Here is a 15,370-nt window from a genome sequence, read left to right on the forward strand (position 1 = left end):
GAGCAGAGAGAGGGCGTTTATTTTACTTCTTTAAAGGGAGGAAAGGGCCAGGTGCCCTCTGATGGCACAAGGCACCCCAGATAGAGGGCGCTGTTCCTTTATTAGGGTGCTAGCGAGTAAATGGCAGCTGTGGCAAAAGCATAAAGAGGGAGGAGGAACCTGGAATTCACACAGAAGTTTCCCAGCTCCCAGAGGCTGTGCTTAGAGCTACTGGCTGGTCTGCCCTTCAGCTGCAGGTGTCCCAGGGAGGGGTCTTTCCCAGGATCTTCACGAGCCGGGAGCACATTCTTACAGTGAAGTTACAGGGAATTCAAAAGGCGGGCCGATTGGGTTTGAAACCAGAAACTTTCTGCCTGCGATTCACCTGGATCCTTAAACCCTCAGTGAGGAGGGGGGAGGGGAAGGGCAGCCTGCTCTCTCAGCCCCTCCCTGTTTCCCCATCTGAAGGGAGAGGCAGCTTGAGTCAGGGAAGCAGGTGGATGGGGGTGTCCCAGAAAGACCCAGATACCCATTCATGGTTAGGCCCCTGATGAGATAGTCCCATCCATCATAGTGGGAAACAGGTTTATGTATTCTTCAAGGGATAAAAATTTTCTAGTTGTAAGTTGTGGTCTGTGAAGTCTTTGTGTTCCTGGAATTCATTTTTAAATGAATATTTTATCTTTAGTAGTCCCTATAGCCTAGTTAATGGGACATTGATATCAATGTAGAATATATCCTGTAGTTTTCCTGTTATTTTGAAAACAAAAGAATTGAAAATCAACAATATTTAAAATAGAGTTATAAGAATAATAACTGTTATCATTTCACTTAGACCCATCACCATTTTTTATTTTTATTATTTTCCAGTATTTTCATGAATATAGGTATCCATTTCAGAATTATAAATCTTTATTTACCTTAAAGATAAGACCTGGCCCTAACTGGTTTGGCTCAGTGGACAGAGCGTCGGTCCGCTGTTGTGGACCAGCATTTGCGAGAATAAGACCACCGACTCCAATTAGGTCTTAAGTAGCAAGCGAGGATTTATTGAGCTGGCCAGCGACTGCCACAGGTGTCTCCACGCAGGGAGCTCTCCTCCTGCAGCAGCCCCGACCTTGGTGCTAGGCAAGCTTTTATTCACAGAAACCACAAACGTCCTTGATTACAGTTGCAAGGGTCTAATCAGGGCCTTGAAGCACAGATGTCAGGAAGTTGGAAACTTGGTGTTATGTCTGGTTACCCATCCTTGACCACATCCTTGATCTCTTGTCAGTTTACAGAGAACTCTAACTGGGGCACGGCTGGGGAACAGATTTGAAAATTTTATACTGACATTCAATTCATCACACTCCCTCTGGTCTTAGGAGACGAATTCAGACCCTGGATTTGTCGCTAGTATCCACTAGCTGAGAGTACTGGGTGTGCAGGACCATGAGTTTGACAGCCTGGATTCGGTCTTGGATAAAATTGAGGAGACACCTGAGGAGGCAGGGTCCGAAAGAAAGAAAAGAGAAAGCGCACGTTTCAAATATGTTTAATTTCACAATGCTTGTGGGTATACAATATATTTTGTTGTTCCATTGTCTGTGCAGATAGAGATTGTCTGGTTTGCCGACTCTAGAACACACAACATATAATTGTCCATGTGAGAAGCAATCCGTGTCTAGATCTAAACCGCACAGTTCTAAAGATTGGCCCTGAGCTTTGTTGATGGTGATTGAAAACGCCAATCGAATGGGGAATTGCAATCTCTTAAATTGAAATGGCATATACGTTGGAATCATAGGAATGCGAGGAATGAGGACATCTTCACCTTTGAAAGGTCCTGTCAAGATTGTTGCTTCTATGACTTTGCTCATTAATTTTTTTACTGCAAGCCACATGCCGTTGCAAAGCTTTGGCTGGTTGATATTTCGCAACATGATAATTGGAACACCGATTTTCAATTGCAGTATGTGCAGTGGCATCCCTGGCAGAGTGCATTCAAAAATTCTGTTGGATAATTAACCGCTTCATTTGCTTCCACAACAGTGTCGATGGACTTGTATGTGACTGCCTCGCTTTGAATGTTTGACTGAATGATATTGTTAAGTCCGTAGACGTCTTTGTTCTTGGCCACAAGGATAGCTCGTTCACTCAGCCAATCGTGATTCTTATCATTGGTTTGAATATTGGGAAATACTTTTTCAACCAATTCTTCTTTTGACGTCACTAAGTTGCAGAAGTTATGAGGCAATGAAATTCGTCCTGAGGTCAGATCAACCGGCACCTTTCCGTTCCCAAAATTTCCAGCAATTGATGCGAGAATAACTCAGCTGATCGATCGTTTTGCAGCTGGACACGCATATTTGTAGTTAATTTTATCTACAATTTATAATTGTAAACAGAAACACTGAAATGGAATCGTAACATATTTAGTATAGCGTGTGTTGCTTTTACGTCCAACAGATGGCACTGTTTTTCAAAAAAAGCATGTTTTTACCTGTCACAGGTGTGACATCTATATAATAGTAGATATATAGGCATATAAAAACACACGTGTATTCGAATGCAACGTTGTGTCAAAATTTAAAGCAATCGATGAAGAACTTTCAGAGATTTAAGATTTTGAACAAACGAACATTTACATTTTTATTTATATAGATAAAAAAATCTGCCTAGATGGCCTGGCTCAGTGGTTGAACATAGAACTATGAATCAGGAGGTCAGGGATCCATTCCTTGGAAGGGTGCATGCCCCGGTTGAGGGCTCCAGCCCCAATGTAAGGTATGCAGGAGGCAGGGGATCCATGATTCTCTCTCACTATTGATGTTTCTATCTCTCTCCCCCTCTCCCTTCCCCTCTGCATTCAATAAAGAGTTTTAAAAATTACAAATTTATAAAAAAACGTTAAAATAGTAAAATAAAAATACTTTAAATTTTTCAAAACTCATATTATTTCTGAGAAAACCAGGAGGCTCTGTATTTGAACTAAGCTTTTAGAAATGTCTGTGGTATATATAGATGCAGTCTGGTTGATGCAAATTCCATCAGCACCATCTTCAGAATTTCCACAGTAAACAGCACAATGAATATTAACTTGTATATTTCAAGTTTAAAATTATTTTGGGTGTAACCAGTAAGCATTTGAAAGCTAGTTTTACTGTTTGCTTTTATGTTCCCATAAGAAAATTAACATCCTTACCACATGTCTCTGCATGAGGCAGTAACATGGAACTCAGCCACAAGCTTTGGTGAGGTGATCACTTTGAGAAGGGGTGTCTATTCACACATGGACTAGAGCCTGCAAGTAGGCTCTGCACTATCAGCCAGGCTGGTCAGTCAGAACTGCTTAGGGGCCCCATCTGGATGGATAACCTGGCAGGTCTATACAAACCAGGAAATAAGAGACTACACGTGCATTGATGTATTAATGTGCACAAATGCGCAGGAACCAATGGGAAAAAACAAGACTGATAGGAGAAACAGCCTTTGCCTCATGTGAACAGCATATGTTAAGGGTCTTATTCTCCTATTCATTAGATACCCTGTGTCTTCTGGTTGAAGCAGTTAAAACATTTATATTGTAAGTGATTAAGATAGGTATATTGTTGTTATTGGCATTTTCAAATTAATTCAATCATAGGAGGCGGCTTTAACTTCCTATTGACATCAATGGGTAGATCTTCCAGAGAAATAAATCATTAAAAAAAAAAGTGATCTTAAATGAATCATTAGAAAAGACAGATTTTTTTTAAAATTTAAATTCCTTATTGTTTCAAGTATTACATATCTATCCTTCCTCGCCCCCACCCCCCGACCTCTCCCCGGAATTTTATATGTTTACCACAGAGAGTATCAACTGGAGTGTCACACAGGAAAACTGGTGTGCTGCAATAATTATTAAAACAGTCAACAGTGGCCCTAGCCGGTTTGGCTCAGTGGAGAGAGCGTCGGCCTGCGGACTGAAGGGTCCCGGGTTCGATTCTGGTCAAGGGCACATGCCTGGGTTGCAGGCTCAGTCCCCAGGAGGCAGCCGATCAAGATCAATGATTCTCTCTCATCCTTGATGTTTCTGTCTTTCTCTCCTTCTCCCTTCCTCTCTGAAATAAAAATATATTTAAAAAAACAACAACAGTCAACAGTGACTGCTTAGTCAATAGCACACACTACATTACCCATACATTGTCGGAAAAATAAGTGACAACAGCAAACACATTAATAGCTGTGTGGTATGGATGAACCAAAATCAGACATTTTTGAGGGAAGATTGGCAAAATATATATTTTGGTGGACCACTGAATTTCAGTAATTAGTTCATGTGTGCCATGTGAAAAAAAAAAAGTTGAAATCTCTGATTTAGAGCTTTTCACCCCAAAGTGGAGGAAATTGCATTCTGGACAAAATGAAGACAGAATGCCCTGTAACCCAAAAGACAGTGGGTGCTTCATCTATTTTCCTAATGGCCACGTGGGGAGAAAAAAAAAGATCTTATCTGTGTTTTGTATCAACACACCTCCTCAACGTTCCTTACTACAGTACCAGAAAACGGAACTATTGTCAAGATGGGATTGAATTCTATGAATGACCGGGATCCCATAGTTTGCCCAGTAACAGAACAAAACATAAAGCCCCGACTCCTGATGTCCCCACCTTTCCTTTCCTGCAAATTGAGAAACCTATAAAGACTAGAGGCCCAGTGCACAACATTCGTGAACTGGGGGTGAGGAGTCCTTCAGCCCAGCCTGTGCACTCTTGCAGTCTGGGACCCCTTAGGGGATGTCCACCTGCTGGCTTATGCACGCTCCCCAGATGAATCCTACACACAAAATATCAGCACATACATACACATATGAATGCTTCATGGGTATGTCAGAAAATAGAGTACAAGGATATTGAACATCTTATTTCTGTATTCATTTTGTCAGTCCTTTGGGTGTCACATGGATAGGAACTGATGAATGTGGAGAGAATGATTTCTCTTTATATTTGTATTGTTCCTCAAATTTCTACCACCTTGTAGAAATTCAGCACTAGACACTGAGAATAAATGGACGGCTTTCATTTTAATCTCGGCTATCCTGCTGTCCCTGGAACTTAGAGTGAAGGCTTGGAAAACGCTCCAGGGAGAGATAATGCCAATGGACACACCTCTGGTCATGCTGTCATTATACAAAATACTTTTGCATCCAAAATAATAAAAGGTTTCAACTGCAAAGCTGCCATGGTCTCTGGGGTTCCTCTAGAAAGAATGACCAGCATTGGCCTACATTCAAGAAAGAGAGAATAAAACCTGTATACCATGGGGTAATTCCATCCCAATAAAGAAGTTAATGAGGTAACACTCAGAAATTCTTTTTTAAAAAAAATATATTTTATTGATTTTTTACAGAGAGGAAGGGAGAGGGATAGAGAGTTAGTAACATCAATGAGAGGGAATGAGAGAGAGAAACATCAATCAATGCCTCCTGCACACCCCCTACTGGGGATATGCCCACAACCAAGGTGGTACATGCCGACCGGAATCGAACCTGGGACCCTTCAGCCTGCAAGCCAATGCTCTATCCACTGAGCCAAATCAGTTAGGGCACACTCAGAAATTCTTAAGGTTTCCAATGAGTATCAGGACAAGAAAAATAATTCCACTTACAAAGTACACAGATGCCAATTTGTGGTATTCCAAAAGTTCATATTCATATTAAAAACTATAGATGTCAGCATGAGAACATGAGTGGTGGGCTACCTACTTTATGAAAATAAAGCAAAATATCCACCAAGTTCTGATGTCAGTCACTGCATTATAAATTCCAAACTATTGAGCAGACGCTACACTGGTTTGAAGGGCTGACGTGGGACAGGAAGAGCTTTACATGCTGAGGTCACAGCACTGCAAAAAGAATGGCAGCCTAGAAGACAAAGTGAAAAACCAGAGAGAAACAGGAACTGGGAAATGAAATAAATAGAATTAATTTTTCTGAGTTTAGCCAGCAGTGCAGCCTTGGAAAGGTGGCCTCTCTGGACTAGCAGAGTTCATGGCAATTCTGCATCCTGGGCAAAACAATGTCACGGGTATTACAATATTCCTCTTAATTATGGAAAACCTATTACACAGACAGCATGGTCCTGAGTTGCAGTTCCAGTCACGTAAATGTCACAACCACAAATAGACATTCAGATGAAGTTTTCAGTTGAACATATCGGCACAGAAAAGGAACTAATGTTCATTGTATCATTTACAGAAAGTTAGAACTATTTTAAACAATTAATGCAATAGTATATTCTCCAGTAGAAGAAAAAATATATGTATCCAATATTCCAGAGAAAAATGAATATAAATGAAATACATATAATATACACAGCTCACAGATCTTTAAGGAAGTTAACAACCCCATGATTTCACACATACAGCAGTAATAACACATAGCAGCAAGTGATATCGGAATAGAATCACAGTAATATTTCCTATTCAAAATACCTCACATGATTTCAATATAAAATAGATAACACTCTAAGTAACTGTAGATATGGAAAAATAAATTCTTTTGATATATTCAAGTATAAAAATATTATCTAATAACATTTAAAGTTTGGAGTACACTGTGTAATAAACATTCTGATTTAGAACAATACCTGAAAGGCATTTTGGCTACCTATCTAATGTGAATTCAGTGATATTTTCATAATCAATTACATACTTTGGTCAAGTTTTTATATCTTTAAAGTCACTTTAAGGCATAAATTCCTTGGAAATTTATCAACTGTATATTTTGAACAAAAGTCCTTTGTCCTATATCATAAATGTAGAATTTCTACCCAATTACAATCCTTGGTATTGACTGAGGTTGTAGGTCCAAGTATATGATTTCCCACATTCATCTGTTTCAAGGTTTCCCTGTAGAATGAATGCCAATGTAAGGAATAAGGTACGGGTACTGATTAAAGATTTCAGGACTATGTTTATATTTGTATTGTTTCTCTCCAGTATGAATTCTGATTTCAACTAAGTTTTGCATACTGAATAAGCTTTCAGAATTCTTTATATCTGCTGGGCTTCTATCCAGTAATAATTATCAGATGCTCTATGAGATACATACACTTTGACATATGCCTCATAATTTATAAGGCCTAATTTTATCATTCTCTATGAAGATTAAACCTATGGTTAAATCTTTGGCTAAATACTAGATTACTTCTGTTCTTCTTTAGAATGATTCTTAAAATTTTGACTAAGTGTGACTACACGTTAAAGGCTCTCTCACATTTTCTACAGTGTAGGCTTTCCACCACTATAAAATCAATGATGCTCGGTAAACTTTGATTTGAGGGTAAATGCTCCAGCCCATTTCCTAAGTTTGTAAGGACTCTCTTTAGTAGGAAGACTCTCAGGTACAGTAATATATAAATAGCACGGAAAGGCCTTTTTATATTTTGCACATTTATTTGGCTTCATCCCAGTACAAATTCTGTGATATTCACTAACTTCTCCCTGGTAAACACTTCCATCACTCCTCACATCTGTTAAGACTTCTCTCAAGTATGAACTCTCTGATGATAAGTGAGGGATGAAGAATGCCTAAAGGCTCTGCCACATTCTCTACATTTATAAGGCTTCTCTCCAGTATGAACTCTCTGATGCATAATAAGTTGTGAGGATCTACCAAAGGCTTTGCCACATTCTGTACATTTATAACGCTTCCCTTCAGTATGAACTCTCTGATGTCGATTAAGCTGTGAGGAGTCCCTGAATGCTTTGCCACATTCTGTACATTTATAAGGCTTCTCTCCAGTGTGAACTCTCTGATGACCAGTAAGGGATGAGGACTGGCTAAAGGCTTTGCCACATTCTGTACATTTATAAGGATTTTCTCCAGTGTGAATTCTCTGATGCTTAGTAAGGTTTGAGGACCTGCCAAAGACTTTGCCACATTTTCCACATTTATAAGGCTTCTCTCCAGTATGAACTTTCTGATGTCGTTTAAGCTGTGAGGAGACCTTGAATGCTTTGCCACATTCTGTACATTTATAAGGCTTCTCTCCAGTATGAACTCTCTGATGTCGATTAAGCTGTGAGGAGTCCCTGAATGCTTTGCCACATTCTGTACATTTATAAGGCTTCTCTCCAGTATGAACTCTCTGATGCATAATAAGGTGTGAGGATCTACCAAAGGTTTTGCCACATTCTCTACATTTATAAGGTTTCTCTCCAATGTGAACGCTCTGATGACCAGTAAGGGATGAGGACTGGCTAAAGGCTTTGCCACATTCTGTACATTTATAAGGCTTCTCTCCAGTATGAACTCTCTGATGTTTAGTAAGAAGTGAAGAGCTGCCAAAGGCTTTGCCACATTCTCCACATTTATAAGGCTTCTCTCCAGTATGAACTTTCTGATGTTGATTAAGCTGTGAGGAGACCCTGAATGCTTTGCCACATTCTGTACATTTATAAGGCTTCTCTCCAGTATGAACTCTCTGATGTCGATTAAGATGTGAGGAGTCCCTGAATGCTTTGCCGCATTCGGTACATTTATGAGGCTTCTTTCCAGTATGAACTCTCTGATGAATAATAAGGTGTGAGGATCTACTAAAGGCTTTGCCACATTCTCTACATTTATAAGGTTTCTCTCCAGTGTGAACTCTCTGATGACCAGGAAGGGCTGAGGACTGGCTAAAGGCTTTGCCACATTCTGTACATTTATAAGGCTTCTCTCCAGTATGAACTCTCTGATGTCTAGTAAGAAGTGAATAGCGGCCAAAGTCTTTGCCACATTCTCCACATTTATAAGGCTTCTCTCTCGTATGAACTTTCTGATGTTGATTAAGCTTTGTGGACTCACTGAATGCTTTGCCACATTCTGTACATTTATAAGGCTTCTCTCCAGTATAAATTCTCTGATTTACAGTGCAACCTGACAGCCAATTACATGTTTTACCAGAATCTTGACATTTATAAGGTTTTTCTCCACTATGGATTTTTTTCATTTTATTTAGATTGAATACTTGACTGGAGATTCTGCCACAAGGATTCCATTTGTAAGCCTCCTCCCCAGTATGAACATTCTCTTGTTCAGTGTAATTTAAAGACTGCTGAAAAGACTGGACACATTTACTTCCTTTGTGTGTCTTCTCCACAATAGGAATAAACTGATGTATATTGTGATTGGACATTTGCTCAAAGACTTTTCCACCTTTATAATAGTCCTCTGCTGTAAGGTAACAGAAATTAATACAAAATAACAAATTAAGTATGTGTTTACATGAATAACAGCATAACTGAACTACACATGCAATGATCTTAAACTGCAGTGCTAACACTGTAAGCTGTCGTGAGTACCCAAGGTTGACATATACATTCAAATCCACGTCCCAATGACACTTTTCAAAAAATTAGCAAACCTCATCCTGAAATTGGTATGAAATGACACAGGAAACCAGGGAACCCAAAACAAACTTGGGAGAGACAGTATAACCTTAAAGGCATCACGCTTCCTGATTTAAAATATATTTCATAACTGGTGTTATTAAAAAGTATAATAGCCGAAACCGGTTTGGCTCAGTGGATAGAGCATCGGCCTGAGGACTGAGGGGTCCCAGGGTCGATTCCGGTCAAGGGCATGTACCTGGGTTGCGGGCACATCCCCAGAGGGAGATGTGCAGGAGGTAGCTGATCGATGTTTCTGACCCTCTCTCTCTCTCCCTTCCTCTCTGTAAAAAATCAATAAAAAATATATTTTAAAAAAAAGTATAATATACACATTGAGACACAGGTAAATACAGGAGCACGGTAGGCCCTGTTAAGTTTAGCTCGGGGTTAGAGCATAATCCTGTGCACTTCAGGGTGGTGGGTTGAATGCCCGTTCAAGGGCACATGCCTGGGTTGCAAATTCCCACCCCACCTGGGTTGAAGTGGGGACAGAAGGGGGCCAGCCAATGTGTCTCTCTCACATCAATGTTTCCTTCTCTCTCCTGGTCCTTGCTCCCACCCTTCCATTCTCTCTGAAAAGCAATGAAAAAAACATTTATGTTCTCATGTGAGGTTTAACCACACCTATAAAAAAGAAGCACTGTAGAATAAAAAGCCTATTTAAAGCTTCTCACGCATGAGGTAAAATAATCTTCTACAGCGGTGCTTACATCACAAAAGAAATAAAGGACATACTCATATATACGAATAGTGTTGAGATACTTAGATGTCTATATATAAAAGAATAAGGGAAGTTTGAAACATAAAGCTAGTAATAACTCAAACTATTAAAAGAAAAGTTATAGAAAAGTATTTGTTTTTATATAATACATTTTTATTTATTTTAGAGAGGGAGGGAGAAGGAGAGATAGATAGAATCATTAAGAGAGAGTCATTGATTGGTTGCCTCCTGCATTGCCTCTACTGGGGATCAAGCCTGCATCCTGGTCATGTGCCCTTGATTGGAATTGAATCCGGGACCCTTCTGTCCACAGGCCATCATGATACTCTATCCACTAAGGCAATCTGGCTAAGGCATATAGAAAAGTTTTTATGACATTTGATTTTATATTGTATCACTGAATGGGAAGGTAAACAAAACAGAGTAGTCAAAAGGCATTACACACCATATAAAAATAACTTCACATTAAAGCAAATTGTCAGTGCGTTAAAAATACAAGCTGTGAATTGGGAAAAAAAATCCTACAAAGCATATTACCTGATAAGTAGTTAATATTCAGAATATATAAAAAGCAACATGAAAAAAGAAGTAACACAATTTTTAAAATGTCCAAAGCTATAAAGTTAACTAATCCTATCTAATAATAGAGAAACATGGTAATTAACCGTAACTTCGCTACCCTTCCCATTGGCTAATCAGGGCGATATTCAAATTAACTGCCAACTAAGGTGGCGGTTAACAGCCAACAAAGATGGCAGCTAATTTGCATACTGCAGGCAGGGCGGGACAGCACCATCCCGCCTGCCCCGCTGCCATCCGGGCCTGCTATTTGCGACCCGGTCTGCAGGCGGCCGGTATGAAAACAGACCCAGGGCTGGCAGCGGGACCGCACTGATCCGCCACCAGCCACACCCACAAACGTCCATCCCAAGGGGATCCGAGGCTGGCGGATGCTAATGCACCGATCTGCCACTGGCCACGCCCACAAATGGACCTCCGGAGGGGGGGGATCCCCGCCTGACAGGTGCTAATGCACCAATCTGCCAAAACGCACACCCCGGCCGCCTTTGCCCTGCGTGAACTATGCAGCCGGGAGAGGGGAGTGGGGCCGCTGGGAGCAGGGCGGAAACTTCCCGGGGTTTGCGTCAGGCAGCCCACAGCAGAGTGCGAACTATCCCCGCCGGTAGCTGCTTGCTCATTCACTTACTTGCTCGGCACTAGGCCAGGCACTGAAGTTGAAGCCGGATAAGACAGAGCTATGTCCTCAAGATGTTAGTAATTCAGTATGCAGCCAGGAGAGGGGCCCCAGGCCACTGGGAACAGGGAGGAACTTTCCCAGGGTGGGCTTCAGGGAGCCGGGAGTGAGGCCGGAACTTCTGCCATGTTGCCATGGCAACGCGTTCCCGCCCCTTAGCTGCTTGCTCATTCACTTACTCGCTCATTCATTCACTCTTTCACTCACTCATTATTCACTCACTCAGCAAACCCTCTCAGGTCCCTGGCACTAGGCCAGGCACTGAAGTTGAAGCCGGATAAGACAGAGCTATGTCCTCAAGATGTTAGTAATTCAGTATGCAGCCAGGAGAGGGGCCCCAGGCCACTGGGAACAGGGAGGAACTTTCCCAGGGTGGGCTTCAGGGAGCCGGGAGTGAGGCCGGAACTTCTGCCATGTTGCCATGGCAACGCGTTCCCGCCCCTTAGCTGCTTGCTCATTCACTTACTCGCTCATTCATTCACTCTTTCACTCACTCATTATTCACTCACTCAGCAAACCCTCTCAGGTCCCTGGCACTAGGCCAGGCACTGAAGTTGAAGCCGGATAAGACAGAGCTATGTCCTCAAGATGTTAGTAATTCAGTAGGGCGAAGCAGGCACATGAACGAGACAGTTGTATGCACAGATGCAGTGTACTGGGTTCTGTGAGGGCTGTAAATAACGCCGACTTTGTTCTCTTGATAAAATGAAGCCTCGGGAGCCAGGCCGCCCCAAGCCTGTAGGCCTGTGCCTAGGCCAGGAGTGGCCGGGATCCCGGAACATGACAGAGGGTGCAGGTCGGGCTGAGGGGTCTGGCCCCACTCCTCACCCTCACCCCCGAGTGCACAAATTTTTGTGCACTGGGCTACTAGTCTACAAGATAACAGGCAAGAACACACAATAGGTAAAGACAGATTCTTCACCAAGTAGGGAGACAAAAATGGAATAGATACATGCAAAAATAATAAAACTAGATCCCATTCATAGGCCATGTACCAAAATGTACTCAGCAGGGATTAACAACTAAAACATAAGACCTGAAACCATGAAAACAATGAAAGAAAACATTGTCAATGAACTTCACCATCACTCTTAAAAACAGTGGTTTTCATATATCTTCCTAGGCATAACAAAGAAGTTAAAAAATAAAGAAATGAGACTACAAAAAAATAAGATTGGCATACCAAAAGAAACCACAGCTAGGTCAGAGAGCCCCAGAGCTTCCAAAAGAAGGCCCAAAGGCCCGGCAGCAGCAGCCTGCCTTGCTTCACAGCTGGGCCTCGTCTGGGCATTTCCAAACCCCATACAAAGAGGAGGAATCTGCAGATGCCTCTTTAGCTCCTGCTGGGCGGCCCCAGACAGTGGCTGAACTTGCACCTCCTTGGACATCGAAGAGCCAGTGTACCCAGTGGTCAGAATGAGACCATACCGGATTACAACTCTTCACATCCATAAGAGAAATATTCAAAGGGCACACTCAGTGAGCATCAAAGCCACACTGAAACAAGTCCTGCCCCATAAGGGTATCTCCTGCACAACAGATCTTCCAGTGTAGACACAGCAGGTCATCACAGCCAGTTGGGCTAAAGGTCAACTCCTCCCAGTGATACCAACAGCAATCAAGGGTTAACTACAACAGGACTGTGCAAACAGCCCACAAAGGGGTGCACCAAGAGCGTCCACCTCAGGTGACTGGAGAGGCTGAGCCATTGGGCCCTATAAGACACCACACAAGGCCACTCTATCAACTCAAGGAGACTTAGCAGCTACCCAGTACATAGAAACAAACACAACTCAAGGATTAGCAGCTACCCAGTACATAGAAACAAACACAGTGAAGCAGCGAAAATGCGGAAACAAAGAAACAAGTCACAAATGAAAGAAATGGAAGAAAGCAAACTACTGAATATAGAGTTCAAAACCACGGTTATAAGGCTACTCAAGAATCTTGTAGAAACCCCTGAGAAATTTAGTGAGACCCTCGGGGATATGAAAAAGGAACAATCAGAAATTAAGCATACACTGACTGAAATAAAGAATAATATAGAGAGATTCAACAGCACACTAGAGGATCCCAAGAATCAACTCAAAGATTTGAAATACAAAGAAGCAAAAAACACCCAAACGGAAAAGCAACAAGAAAAAAGAATCCAAAAATATGAAGATAGCGTAAGGAGCCTCTGGGACAACTTCAAGTGTACTAACATCCGAATTATGGGGGTGCCAGAAGAAGGGAGAGAGCAAGATATTGAAAACCAATTTGAAGAAATAATGACAGAAAACTTCTCCTACCTGATGAAAGAAATAGACATACAAGTCCAGGAAGCACAGAGAACCCTAAACCAGAGGAATCCTATTTTCTGATAGTACCTTAATTAGTGTATATAACATATAAAGTGTGCAAACACTGAGTTCCTAATTCACATGCATCACAAAGCGTTTCTTTTCTATCCCAAGGACCCCCGATTTGTTCCCCTTTTAAAAAAATATATACTTTTATTACTTTCAGAGAAGAAGGGAGAGGGACAGATAGAAACATCAATGATGAGAGAGAATCACTGATCGGCTTCCTCCTGCACGCCCCCTACTGGGGAGCAAGCCCACATCCTGGTATTTGCCCTTGAACAGAATGGAACCTGGGACCTCTCAATCTGAAGGCAGGCGCTCTATCCACTGAACCAAACCAGCTAGGGCCCAATTTGTTCCTTGAGAGGTAGAATCTAACACAGAAAGCAAAAGTCCCTAGAGATGTTAAAATAATAAAGGAAAGCAAACACTGCGGGTGGAGTAGGAACTCAGGAAGGAGTCATCCTTACCCAGGGAGGCCAAGTTGCTGTAGTTCTCTGACATCACATCCAGGTACTACAATTTCCGAGCTGGGTCCAGGCATTCCCACTCCTCCTGAGAGAAATCTATGGCCACATCCCGAAAGGTTAATGGTTCCTAAAAGAAAAACACATTTACCAAGAGGTCACCAGAAGAGTTCATAATGTCACCCAACATGAAAACAGTGTCAGGAGAAGAGGTTTGGACCTAGGGGAGTATCCTGAATTATTTAATAGATCACTTTGACCAGTAACATTCTCTGATGTGTTTTCTAACACTGACACATGAGGATGACACATGCCCACAAATCCACAGTACAGATTAATGTTTCAGGAAATTTACTATGAGTAATCTTAGAACAAGATTATTCTGCCTGGTGCAGCTCATGTGGCTCAGTGTTGCCTTGCTAACCCATGCACCAAAAGGTCTCTGGTTTGATTCCTGATCTGGACACACGACCAGGATGCGGACTTAATCCCCAGTGTGGGGTGTGTAGGAGGCAGCCAATCAATGATTCCCTTTTATCATTGATGTTTCTATCTCTCTCTACCTCTCCCGCTCTAAAATTAATAAAAATGTATTTCGGGGGAAAAAAAGGAAAAAATAGCTGAAATAAGGTTAACAGTTTAGGCTCAGAGACACACATTTTACAACTATGAAATCAAGATGGTTTAATGGAAAAATTCTACAACTAGAAGGAAAGAGAAAAGCATACTGAGACTCAGAGGAGGCGCAGTACGGAAGTAAAATACTAGGGTGCGGAGGTGCATGCGGAGCAGGTGGCGGCTGAGGGCGCAGTTGTTGTTTTCAATCGGGAGGGAGTCTCAGGCTCTGAGCTCCAGTTCCAGGCGAGTCTCTAGGGACCCAGACATACGGGAGAAGTGGGACTGCCTGGCATCGGTCCGAACTTGAGGGCAGCTTTCTCTCCGAGGGGCTTGCAGCGATTACCGGGACACTGAGAAGCAGAGCCTCTGAGGGCAAGACTGAGAGCAGCCATAACTGCTAGCCCCGCCCTGTTGATCCCGTGGGACCCGCCCCGCCCAAGCCCTGCAGGGAGGCTTTTGCTGGATAGCCTCAGGCAAAGGCTAGATTAGCACCTCCCTAGAGATCCAGGAGCCAGGAAGCCCAGAGGTCAGAGTGGGACCATCCAGTTTGCAGCTCCGTGGAAACATAAAGGACACACTCAG

At 42.2% G+C, this 15,370-nt stretch overlaps 2 protein-coding genes and 1 pseudogene across 2 annotated transcripts in view; all 3 read right to left on the reverse strand.

Moving 5' to 3' along the window:
* Positions 1-14,210, reverse strand: part of LOC102251073 (zinc finger protein 665-like) — a 38,166-nt gene extending 23,956 nt beyond the window's left edge. The window contains exons 1-3 of the mRNA XM_014534322.1: positions 14,174-14,210; positions 7,495-9,164; positions 5,113-5,203 (exon numbers count right to left, since the gene is read on the reverse strand). Coding sequence (XP_014389808.1) covers positions 5,113-5,203; positions 7,495-9,164; positions 14,174-14,207 — 1,795 coding nt within the window. The 5' untranslated portion in view covers positions 14,208-14,210. The remainder of the gene's footprint in view (positions 1-5,112; positions 5,204-7,494; positions 9,165-14,173) is intronic.
* LOC102252255 (zinc finger protein 420-like) overlaps positions 1-15,370 on the reverse strand; it is a 254,464-nt gene that overhangs the window by 74,977 nt on the left and 164,117 nt on the right. The window lies entirely within an intron of this gene.
* The window catches only part of LOC102250485, a 297,308-nt pseudogene that overhangs the window by 53,191 nt on the left and 228,747 nt on the right, over positions 1-15,370 (reverse strand).

Source organism: Myotis brandtii, unplaced genomic scaffold (genome assembly GCF_000412655.1).
Source record: "Myotis brandtii unplaced genomic scaffold, ASM41265v1 scaffold1289, whole genome shotgun sequence".
Lineage (NCBI taxonomy): Eukaryota > Metazoa > Chordata > Mammalia > Chiroptera > Vespertilionidae > Myotis > Myotis brandtii.